Source organism: Nasonia vitripennis (assembly GCF_009193385.2).
Source record: "Nasonia vitripennis strain AsymCx chromosome 1 unlocalized genomic scaffold, Nvit_psr_1.1 chr1_random0009, whole genome shotgun sequence".
Lineage (NCBI taxonomy): Eukaryota > Metazoa > Arthropoda > Insecta > Hymenoptera > Pteromalidae > Nasonia > Nasonia vitripennis.
Window position 1 is genome coordinate 108,137 of NW_022279596.1, and position 12,604 is coordinate 120,740.

Genomic DNA, 12,604 nt, shown 5'->3' on the forward strand with positions numbered 1-12,604 from the left:
TACGTGCAAGCGCACGTAAATTGCGCACTTACACTACACGTTAGTTCGATTCTCAGAGATTTTCTTCCAATCCATTGTAGCGCTAACGTCATGATTTTTTAGATAATAACAATTTTTGATTGGTTCATGATGAATAGTAGCAAAATTTTAAGTGCTTTTTCTATACAAATTATACATTGCATAAAAGAGAAAAGGCAACATCTTAATTGTGAAGATTTTCTCTTGGTTTCAGTTCACTATATTAATTTTATTTGTTGAAGCAGTAAATCTGATTATTATTGTAAATAATCCTTGACGTGATTATCAACAATTAATTCTTTTTTGGCGGGTGAGATGAATTTATACCTCGTGATTTAAGTAACTTTTAATTATTCTTATAATGATATTTTATTGGAGTATGTCCAAAGCATTGGTGATAATCAAATTTCTATACTTGTGATTTCTTGAGCTTTCTCAGTGGCTTTGTTTTCGAATACGTGTATAATTTTATCTTAAATATGGAGAGCTAACTTTAAATTGCTCGTTTTTTACGAAGCAGGTAAATTAAATATAGCACGTAAATTTGCGACTTAATGATTAAATTATTTTAAAATTATTAAAGAGTTTAAGATAAATCAAGGCAAATGGTTAAGGTGTGGATAATTATGATTTTTGATTTGTCTTGGTGTTCGAGTACAAATGTTTAGAAAATACATTTTGTATCTTTGATAAAAAGATATATATATATATATATATATATATATATATATATATATATATATATATATATATATATATATATATATATATATATATATATATATATATATATATATATATATATATATATATATATATATATATATATATTAAAAGATTGAAAAAAATGCAAAAAATGAAGATGTACTTAAAGGCTTTTTAAGTTTTTATTTTGACAATGCTGTGCATTATAGAAATGATCATATTTTGAGTTAAAATGTGTTAATTGTTTATAAAAAGAAAATATATATATAGTGGCTGATATAATTTGACCGTTTTTGTAATTGCGATTGAAAAATTGTAATTGTTCTTAGTATTGAACGACTCTGAGCATTATTCGTTTATTTATTTATTTTTTTGCTTGTGTTTATAATTATTTTTTTGGAAAGCAGTTGATAATGTATCTGTAATGGTTTATATCTGCATCTGAAATATGTATGTAGGCAATGCGACAAGTCTGATTATATAGATTATACCGATTCACAGGTTAATAATTTTAGGAACCGATCAAAAAGCGATTAGAAATTGCGTAGTTTTGATTTTGAAGAAATGCTTTCTATATTTATTAATAATTATTGCTAATAAGTTATTTGAAAAAAATGTTGATCTAACTGCAAATTTATAATACATAATGTGAATCGATAATTTGATAATGAATAAGAATGATAAAAGCATGTTTTTTTCATGGTACTGAGACATAATAAATATTTGAATGAATTTTTGTTTATTTTTTGTTTATAATTTATTCCAAATGATGACAAATTTAAAAATGAATCATTATTATAAGGCTATTAAACTATAATCAGATATTTGAATTAACTTATCAAATTATCTTCAATTCCACAATTTGGTTGTCCACAACTTATCAAGATTCTACTTTCTCCAAAACAAAATATATATGGATTTACTGCGAAAAAAGAATACAGATTTTCTTTTTCTCTTTTGTGCTTTATACTCTACAGTAGTAAATAAGCCATACTATTTTATATGTACAAAAATGCTTTAGATATCGAAAAATGTTAATAACTAAAATAGTTGGGATCTATAATCGTTTGATGATCTTTCTTTAATTATTTAAAAAGGTGCTTGTATTTATAGTCGTTTCTATTTTTGATTTTAGATATTAGAGGTTGAGATTTATTTATGTGCTGTGGGTGCTTTTCTAACTTGCATTTTAAAAAGACATACATTTTTTAAAATATTTCCACTAAAAATTTCGTAACAGTGATACATATTTTCAAATTCATTTGATTAGATTAATTAACTTAACCAATGTAGAGTTACTAAAAAACTTGTTTTGCATACCATTCAATAACTTTAATTGTATCAACTGAAAACATTTGGAAGAAACTTATTTTCAGTTTTAGAAGATGATGAAAGTTTGAAAGAAAGGATTCAACAAGACTTGTTTACGCCTGAAAACCATATATTTTGTAGCATAGGCATACTTAGTACGCTAAAAAATGTTCTCCTCTGAGAAACGCTAGACTTCGAACAGTAGATTAATAAATACAGACTATGAAAAACACGTCAATATGTTGCTTATGACTGGTACGCAAGTCAAAAAAGACTTAAAATTGAACACAAAATGACTGCATGTTCGAGCGATGATGCGGTGATGTAATTTAATTCGTGCAATCAAATATTTAGTTTTTGAAACTTAAATAAAAGGAGTTAACTATAAAATTTACCCACTGAACACAAGGATTGTAAGGTATTTAATAGCGAAAATCGTTCGTAGAAATCGGCTAGATCCTTTTTTCGCCATTCATGTAATAAGAGACAATGTTTATCGTGAAAAAGCTCTCTTATTGGTGATGTTGTTCCGCCACGCAAAAATTGAAAGAGAATTGCAGTCTAAGCGAAAAATGTAGAAAGTTGTCTGTTAATTGTGATTTTTGGTTAAGGATAGACTTCTTGACAGTCCCTAGTAATTCGCGACGAGGATGTTGCATTGTCGCCACGATTATGATTTTTTAATGCACAATATTGAAAGGCATTTATAAGATATTTTTTTCTAATAAATCAAAGGTCGTAAATAAAAGCATAAATCTAATTAATAGTACGAAGTATTTTAACTTATAAGAGTTTTTATAATAATAATAATATTCTGAAAAAGTGTGGTTCAAAGGCTCAACCCCAATATCATCAAATTAAATTACTAATATGCGCCTTGATGTTACGTTATTGGAAAATCGATCGTGGCGAGAATGAATAATTCCTGTGTATCGCAAGGTTTTCATATAGCGTTCTAGCTAAGTCAAGTGAACTAGAAAAGGAAAAGTAATAAATGAATAATCGCCGTATTGATATAGTTGATAGAAAATAACGATTTAAAATAGACTACGAGGACAATCGGTGGTACTTGTTTTTCACATTATATATCAGCTATTGTAGTTCTTACATCTATACCAATTATATATATATATATATATATATATATATATATATATATATATATATATATATATAAATAACGAAATAATATTAATATATTATATATATGAATGATTATATCATTAAATGGGCTGTGGTAGAGAAAAAAAAATAAAACAAACCCTTGTATACTCTGTGCCCGTGCCGGATAAGTCTCGAAGCCGCCGACGCCGCTGCCGTTCGAAATTGGCCTCGGTTTTTGCAAACGCGATAAACAAACGGAAAAATAAGGGGTGTAACTTAAAATATAAATAATAGTAATAATAATAATCAATGAGAATGCAAATTAACTGACTTTTTGTGCGATAAAAAATAAAAGAATACTAAAAAAGAGTTAAATAAAGAACAAAGAATGAAAGTAAGGAAAGAGTGGAAAGTACGTTAAACAAAACAAAAAAAGGGAAAAATTAACAAACAAAATGGATGGCGCATATCTACGGAGTGCAAGATGATATTGTCTCCGCAAAAATCGTCACACCCCACAAAACATGTTGCATTGACATTAAATACATACACCACGACCATTATGCACATGTTGTACCTAATAATTAATAATAAACTAATAAAATTAATTGTAGCGAAGTCCGTCATAATTGTCAATAACGCTGTACCTATACCTAAAGTATAAAGTCGAATGATGATACACCGTTTTTAGGCTTGTAACAATAATACGTTTATCAAAAGGCTGTAACCAGGTGTTTAATGGTCCACGCTATGGTAACACTTTTATGCGCGTGCACACCTTTTTCAACTGCTCTTGTATAAGTAGTTTTTATCGCCTGAGAGTTTGACTTTTTATTCCTAAATTTGCTAAGAAGTCATTCTTGTCGAATCGGAATGTTTAAAAACATAATATTATAGTTACTATGATGAAACACAAAAGTCTTATCAGAGTAAGGACTGCAAGTGCATATTATACCGCCAAACTCTGTGGAGAGAAGGCGGATTGGGTTATATGTATATTGGGGCTTCATACGTACGAGGGTATATAGTAGAATTAAAATATAGGGACTCTAGCTGTGCGGGAAGGTAAACAGAATCAAGCGGTGTATTGTAAACGTAGGCTAAACAATGTTTTTTCCGTCTTCATGACTAACTGTAATTCGCGCGATTTGTGTGACTGGCTAGCAAAAAAGTTTGAACGCGTCGATTAGGGGCGCATGCTCTCGTGTCAATGTTTCTATAATAAGAACCACACGTACATTCACCTATACACAAACACATCGAACCCACAGAAAGAACAATGTCCGACTTATTGTGATTCTTTCGACGAGATCGAGTTTTCATCATCTATGATTTAACGTTCATTCGAAGCAAGCGAAGAGAATATTCTCAGAATATGCCGCTCAGTGTATTACTAATGACGATTCGAATACAGGGGATTTAAGTTAATGAGAAACAGATAAGACAAGGAGCGAGAGGGAAAGAGATATGGGAAAACGTCAAGGAACAAATATGATGCAACGAATACAATAAAAAAAAAAACAGTCAAGGCCTTTTTATATTAGTTTCGAACTTTCTCGCTTCTATACTTATAAACGCGCGAGTGTTAAGGGCCACGACGACTTTATATAATGTGCAACTGTCGTACATAATCTTACGTACAATCCTTTGTTGACACGTAGCTGTGCGAATTTAGTAATTTTTCAGTTCCTCTGGAAAAAAAATTGTAAGGTTTGTATTTCGTAGTTTGATGAAAAATTTAGAGTGAAAAGTGCAGGTACATACGTACATACGTACATACGTAGCGCAGATATATTGCGAATCGAAAACCGTGATTTTCTTTAAGCGTATTTGTATTTATCGCATTGAGTGCTTTTACACGTGTAATAATTGTGTGCTATTTTGTCTCAAGTAAACGTCAGTCTACAAAACTTAATGATGTTTCTTGTTCTCATACAATACTAGCGAATGGAGATTTTTCGTTTGAGGATTTATAACTACGTTTAGAATTAGCGTTCAATTAATTAGTTGATGTTGAATACATCGTAGTTTTCACTGTTTATCCGAATATAATACTGTATTGGTTCTGGTGAAGAATGCGATTAATTGTGATAAAATTTGTTGCAGTACATTGCGTAGGATATTTTTAATTCAGTTCAGAAAAATGTATCTATAAATTCTATTGGTACTCTAGCAAGGCTTGCCGAAATTTGAAAAGAGTTTATGGTCAAATTGAAATTAGCTAACTCGATCTACTGAAAGACTTAAATTTCTCGCGTGTCAAGGGAAATTTATTTAATGTAATATGCTTTAAGAACACGTTGTACAATACATGCGTTAATTATAAGAATTTACTTAAAATCGGGCCAGTATTGACCGTACGTTCTCTGAATGTGATATAAATGTATAATACCATCAGTACCAATTCAGTGTTAGTGCGGAATCACAGGATTTTCTTTCGCGTAGTTCGTAAATTGAGACTAAACATGAAAAATATAGTGACAGGACCAACGCGTTTCATCGTGAACAAAAAATACGCCGAGTAACTTCGCAATATAGTTAAGAACATGTTACTTTAAAAACCACTGATCGTTTAATCGTTTAGTTCGTCGTAAAACTACGAGTGATATCGTTTGTTATTGTTTGATATCTTGATTTTTCGAACAAAGTCGAGAGCTTTTTCGTTTAAAAACAGCAGATTTATCAATAAAGGGCACGAAAGTTAGTCTAGTTAAATAATCGATGCAGATATGTATATGCATGTATATGAACGTCGATTAAAACTGCATAAATATAAATAGGTATCGAAGCATATAGATGTCCCTTCATAGAAGGAGATGGTCTTGTCACGTTCGAAGTAAAAGAAAACCGTCGACGATCAAAGATATCGCTTAGACTTAACTCTTAGCTCGCTAGTTAGGTGAGATGAGCAGAGATACGCGTTTTTAGAAAAATAAAACTTGCTCAAATAAGTGGGAATATTAAGAAATATACTGTAATAAACAAAACGAACAGACAAATTGTTAACATGAAACCACCCGCTTTGACTTTCAATTAGGGAAGAAGCAAAAATCCGCGTGTACGTGACTGTGAGTGTGACTATAGGAATTATAATGAGTAAAAAAAGAGAACGACAAAGGAAAAACGTTTGATGTAAAAATTTGACGCCGCTTGCAGCCGACGACGACTATTTGAGATATGCGAGGCCGAAACTTATATCGCGCGTTCAAACGGGATAAGAAAGCCCGGCTACTTTGATCTTCATGACTTACGAATGGACAATCGAATTTACGAAGCTTCGAGCTGCTCGCGCTGTCAATTACGAGAAATTAATAAAACACAGAGCTGCTTGCATTGACGTGTACGTAAACAAACGCGATTGGATTTGATATTCCGTAAGTGCTTGCCCACCGCCAGACCATGGCTGCTCGCTTCGGAGATATCTTTTCTTTGTGCATATTTTTATATTTTTCACGATTCACTTATGTATATTGGGTGAGTTTATACTCGTTTCTGATAATCTTGCAATTGTCAAACAATTATAATAGTGTGCATAATGTAGACAAAAAGTATCTCTGAAAGCAACGGCAATGTCTTACCTCTTTTTCAACGTTTGATTCTTAACATTTGACTGGACTTTTCAATATTTTCTAATGTCTCATTTGTACCTACTATATACGAATACTTGTATAGAAGTGAGTTAGGATTGATAATACTAGAACGCACGCCACTGAGCTTTAATTTTTGCTTGCTGATGATTGAGTAGAATTACACCAGGTCAATTTTTTACCGTTATTGTATTGTGTCTTTTAGATCAATCAGTAGGCACTGAATTCTAGAAAAATTAGTATTCATTTCTTCACGAAATATTCTAAACTATACTATAACAAATACGAATTACCTAAGCTCCAGTCTTTAATGTAACGAAACATAACTACATAAGAATATTATCAACACTCCAAAAAAAAGGGTAAATGAACAAACTTTTTTATTGCTAAAGCATGGAACAATTTTTTTCACCGCGGGTGTACGAAATTTCATTTATACGAAATGTTTCTACATTCTCAGCACTTCTTACGAAATTACCCAAGAGAAATGCTTAATACTTGACTTTTTTAAGAATCTCAAGTTTTTTAATACTACGAAGACATGTATATGTAGCTGAACGTATACGCCTCTCGAAAAATCGTAGGATTTTAAGTACCGATTGTTTGAACCTATTATAACGAAGCGACGACGACAACGACGTTATAAAATGCACTAAAATGTCCTAAGTGATCAGATAAATGTAAAGCTTCGCATAATGTCAAAAGCACGTCGGTGGCGTTACTCAAAAAGACTCTTCCTCGCTCGATAAGAATAAAAATAACAAAAAAATTAAAAAAGAAGTGTAAAATCAAACGAAAAAATCCTGCCTGCACGTTAAACGTTCGCATCTCGATATTCTTCGTTTTTGCGCCGTCACTTCGCCAACGGTGTATAATTGAATAATGTGCGAAATATAGCGAGGAATAAATAAAAAGCATTTGAGATGCGCGCTTGCGCTATAATCGTAATACAACGTTACTGGACAAAAGTAAAAATCGTGTTTAAAATGCTGTTAATCGTGATAGAAAAATTCTACAAAGAGAACTGCGTGTAAGTATTGTCGGGAGACAGAATGAGAGCAAAAATTAGAGATTAGAGTGAGAGAGATGATAAAAGGCAGATGGCGCTTATAATTATATCGTGGCAAGACGGCGATAAGGTAAACAATATTTCAGCGGACGAACGCAAGCGAAAATGAAGATGAAAAAATCAACAGAGGAATATTAGTTGAGTACATTGTGAGACGTGAGCTTAAATATATCTGCCTGTAAAACTCCTGTTTGTACCTTACTAGTTTATTACGCGATCGCTACATCGATTGTAGAGGAGTGAACGTACGAGTGCCTGTGTTGAAGAAATTAAGAGGCGTGCGTGTAAAAGAGAAAACGTGCGAATCTTCCGAAGAAAAATTTCGAGTACCGTATCCGACAAAAAAAAACTCGTTTGTACGCTTTTGTATCGTTTTTTTAACGACGCAAAACCAAGTCGCCTGCGCCGAAGTTCAAATTTCTTCGTTCTTTTATAGTTACACATATAGGCGAAGTACTTCGCAGAAAAATTAATCAAAGCAGACGCGCGTCACAATCAATAATCGTTATATCGTCAAAATTTTTCTTTCCTTCCAAATCCACGAGTTTTGAATACATTTTAATGGACAGTTTATTTAAATAAGAATTTAAAGCGATACGCTCGATTTCGAGCGAAGAGGGAAACAAAAGCGCCGAACATTGTTCACTTACAAGCAGCTCCGTAATTGTGCTTGCTGCTAGCGAACGAAGAAAATGAACTTTTGCCGGGGATTTGCTTTGGCATTTTTCAAAAGTTAAATAAAGAAAAATCCTGAATCTACACAGTTTTGTGTGAGACACTTAACTTATACGTTATAAAGAAAACTAAAAACAGTATGTGGTAGCTGACGATGTAGATGTTGTAAACTGCGACAGCGGGTAGAAGAAACGCGTGTCGCCTTTAAAAATAAAAAGAAGCTAGAAAAACAAATTATTAAAACGTGTAACATTAAAAACTCGAGAGATCTTTCCTTTCCTACTCCTATTCCTATTTATGATCGTTTTTAATGACGCTATATAGACGTAATGTAATGCCGTTTAGATGAAAAAAAAAATAATAAATAAATAAAAAAAAAATAACCAGCGAGTAACAATCCGTTTTATGTACACCTGCTGTGTTGATGGTTGGCAGTTGCGTTTTATTCAAAGTGTCCTTTCTATGTAAAACTTGTTTGTCCCATCAAAAATGATAAATAAATGGTATCTTTCATGTTCACATACTTGCTTTTTATTTAAATCCTGTACTACACAGAGCGCATGAAATGCTTTATAAAAATAATTATGCTCCATTTTGCAGTGATTATTTTTAATATAAATCACACTAACCAATGTTAAATTAATTATATATTGAACTTATCTTATTAAAGGGAGCATTATAGACCAATTGTAGCGTTTCTTATAGATATACGCGTATCTTACACAGATGTTTTAAATCAATATTTTTCTAACGTAACTAGTTAATGTTTCCTCATCTGATAAGCTGATAATGGAAGCATGATTTTTCATTCTACGTATATTATTATATTTTAAAGATACCTCTCTTTGAAAAAATGACGGACGCGACTTTCCTTATAATCTTATACAAGCGTACTCAAATCGTATGAGCAATCTGCTAATCGAATAAATATTTAAATTTCTTTGAACTATATATCTGATGTAAATGTTAGAATTACACTAAAAACTTTATTCTTATAAAAATTATCAAAGTTTAAACAACATTTTTCACATTTTTATTAAATATATAAGTACAAAATTGTTCTTCTTCGAACACAACTGATTTATATTTTCGAATAGTTCATCAAGATTTTTTGAATCTTCATTCTCCTTATTAGTATCACTTCATATTTTCTTATATAATATGCAAAATTATTCAATTTACTTAAAGATGACAATTTTTCCTTAATACATTTCAGCCAAGACATTACGTAAAACATAATTTAAATGCTCGAAAAAATCATCTTGTATAAATTCTAGTTGCAATCATATTATGTTTTTGTGGAACAAACACCAGAAAGATTGATCGCTATATTCTACTAATTATCGTTCATCATATTTTACATAAAGATATGTGCCATCATTCGATAAAAATGTAAAATACGTAAAATATGCGTTATCGTGTAAAATAATACAAATCAAATTGCAATAATATGCATACATCCAGTTATTTGCTAATTCAAATAACAAAATATTACGTTATAACCCTAAATTTAAAAGACAGAATATATTTTTCGAACAAAAGTAAGTAGAGTGTTATTAATCTAATAGTTTTTATCCATAAAGCAGCTGCGAATCAAAGATAATCTCAAAAATGTTTTGTAGAAAGTATATAAGCTCTGCCAAGACGTTTTAAATAGCTCTACAAGAACGTGTTATTTGCACCGTGATACAGCTGGCAATAACCATGACACGCAGTTTAGGTTCTTATTAATCGTCGCCTTAGTGATCGGTAAGCAAAAGATGACAGAGAATGTGAATCCTTGTATAATTCTTAAATATAAATATCACTATTTTCAAATAATAATGTCATTTAAAATGTCTTACGTCTTCTTTGTTCAGGCATTGAAGCTTCTTCAATCAAGGAGAGGTTGATTGGTGCGAAAGATGCGGAAATTGGAGAATTTCCTTTTGCAGTATCGATTCGCTCAAACAACAAACACTTTTGCAGTGGTGCACTAATTACAAAGAGACACGTATTGACGGTAGCTCACTGCGTTTTTGTGACAAATTACATGTTTGGCAGTCTCATCGTCGTCGTTGGCACCAACAGTGTGTCCACCGGTGGAAAGTCTTACAGGATTAGCCACTCATATCAACATCCAGATTTTGAATTCCAGGACTTGTTTCCGGATTGGATGTATGACATCGGCATTTTTAAGGTATTTGCATAATTTTTTTCAAAAATTCAAAATTGTTGAAAAATTTCTCAATTTATTAAATTTTTTATAAACTTTCATTAAATGGTAGAGCTTTTCTGTAACAAAAAACTGAATGTTATAGGGAATAAATGATTGATTTCTGCATAAATTCTTAGCTTGCCGATGAAATCGAGCTATCAGATCTCATTGTTATCGCAAAACTACCTACTAAGGATGTAGAGGTTAGTTCACGAGCTGTTGTATCGGGATAGGGTTCAACGGAGAATGCGTATACGCCAGTTTCAACAACGCTTAAAAAACTAGAGATGGAAATCATAGATCAAAAGACCTGTCAAGAAAAGATGGGGAAACAAGCTTACGTAGACCAGTGACATATTTGTACTAAGCTTCATAAGGGGCATGGCATTTGCGCTGTAAGAAATATTTATTTTACTTTCTTTGTGTCGATATAACTTGATATATAACCGTATCTTTTGATATGTGCTGCTCCCAATCATATTCAAGAATTTCTCAATCGTGCTGTAATCAGACAGAATTGCTTGATACTTCAAAATTTTATTTAATCGAAATCAACCTATCAATATTATGTATGGATAAGTATTACTCTAGCCAACATTATCAGTGTAAAAAACTGAAGAAAATAATTAATAACTGCAGAAAAATGTGTGAGTTGAGACAAAGACAACATATTGTATATTATTCAAACTTTTGTTAAATCGTTATTAATGTTACAATTTCCGAAATGATTGAAATAATGAACACAACAGATAATAACTGTTAATAATAAATGACGACTTTTTTGTAAGTTTTTTTATAAATGTGTTTAACATATTTTTATATTTTTAAAAACAAAAGAAAACTACGAATAATTGTTGTGTACAACTGAAGAATACTGCAAATAACTGTTGTCTTTTTCTCAATTCCTACATTTTTCAGCAATTATTAACTGTTTTCTTCATTAATTGCCAGATATATTTCGCATACTTTTTTGCTTGGGTATGTAGGCTCACTCTCTGGGAGTACGCTGTACAGTCTTGTACAACATATGTTTGGTGGTTCCTTTTGACACAAAACTTAAGATATTTACAAGGTCCCATAATTTTTATAACCGAGGTGTATACTTTGCTTTTATATGTATATTAGTGTATATATCCATGTATACGTTATGAAAATTATACAGATGTACTTTGCATGTATAACGATAAGTCAATATTTCTATTTACAAGGCCCATGGACTAGAATTCTTGTACATACCTATCTTAGTTTTGTGTCAAAGTAAGAAAAGTTGAGTAATATACTACTGGTCACCTCGGTGAATTATATCTACTGTAATAATTAAAAAATGAGTTATTTATACTTGAAATGTTTGGTTTCATATTAATACTATGCATATCAGATTACTGATAAAAATTATTGATTACTTTAGGGAGACAGCGGAGGCCCATTGACCCAGGATGGCGTTCTTATATCGGCATCGTATCTGGAGGTATCCCTTGTGCCAAAGGCTATCCGGGCGTTTATACAAACGTATTCAAATATTCAAGTTACATCGATGAAACTTTTAACAAAAGTAAATAAACATAGATAATTTGTAAGGTTGGATTTGTAAATATGTAAATTATCTTAAGAAAATTGTCGTTGTATGTTTGAACAATAAGTTGAGATGGCACTACTCGCGGGCCGTGGGAGAGCAAAGAGTGAACTGCGCTTGAAATAAACGCCACTAAGTGGCTACCCGTAACTCTTAAGCGATAGGAGCAACAGCAGTATGTATAAGGAGTGTTTGACTCTCGCTACAGATCGAGTCTACACTGGTGAATTCAATGCTCATGTCTATCAATGACAAAAGTCTATCAAAAGTTGAAGCGATAGTTTCTATGTGAATACTTAATAATACAATTCAATATACCTTTTTATTACGCCTCGGTCGCATAACTTTTTTTATTTTTGTCAATC

At 31.6% G+C, this 12,604-nt stretch overlaps 1 protein-coding gene across 4 annotated transcripts; it reads left to right on the forward strand.

The window, feature by feature from the left end:
* The first annotated feature begins 9,581 nt into the window (after positions 1–9,581).
* LOC103315946 (serine protease 55-like) lies at positions 9,582–12,302 on the forward strand. 4 transcript variants are annotated; one of them, XR_004228047.2, is made up of 5 exons: positions 9,582–10,010; positions 10,092–10,218; positions 10,329–10,648; positions 10,804–11,061; positions 12,075–12,243. XR_004228047.2 is itself a non-coding variant. In XM_031932822.1 (3 exons), the coding sequence occupies exons 1-3, from the start codon at positions 10,230–10,232 to the stop codon at positions 12,234–12,236; spliced, it is 504 nt and encodes a 167-aa protein (XP_031788682.1). In that variant the 5' UTR covers positions 10,219–10,229; the 3' UTR covers positions 12,237–12,302. The 4 variants fall into 4 exon arrangements, 1 of the variants encoding a protein (XP_031788682.1); XR_001729461.2 differs by lacking the exons at positions 9,582–10,010; positions 10,092–10,218 and adding exons at positions 10,219–10,251; positions 11,153–11,235 and having other exon boundaries at positions 12,075–12,239; XR_001729460.3 differs by lacking the exons at positions 9,582–10,010; positions 10,092–10,218 and adding an exon at positions 10,219–10,251 and having other exon boundaries at positions 12,075–12,241.
* The last annotated feature ends 302 nt before the right edge of the window (positions 12,303–12,604 follow it).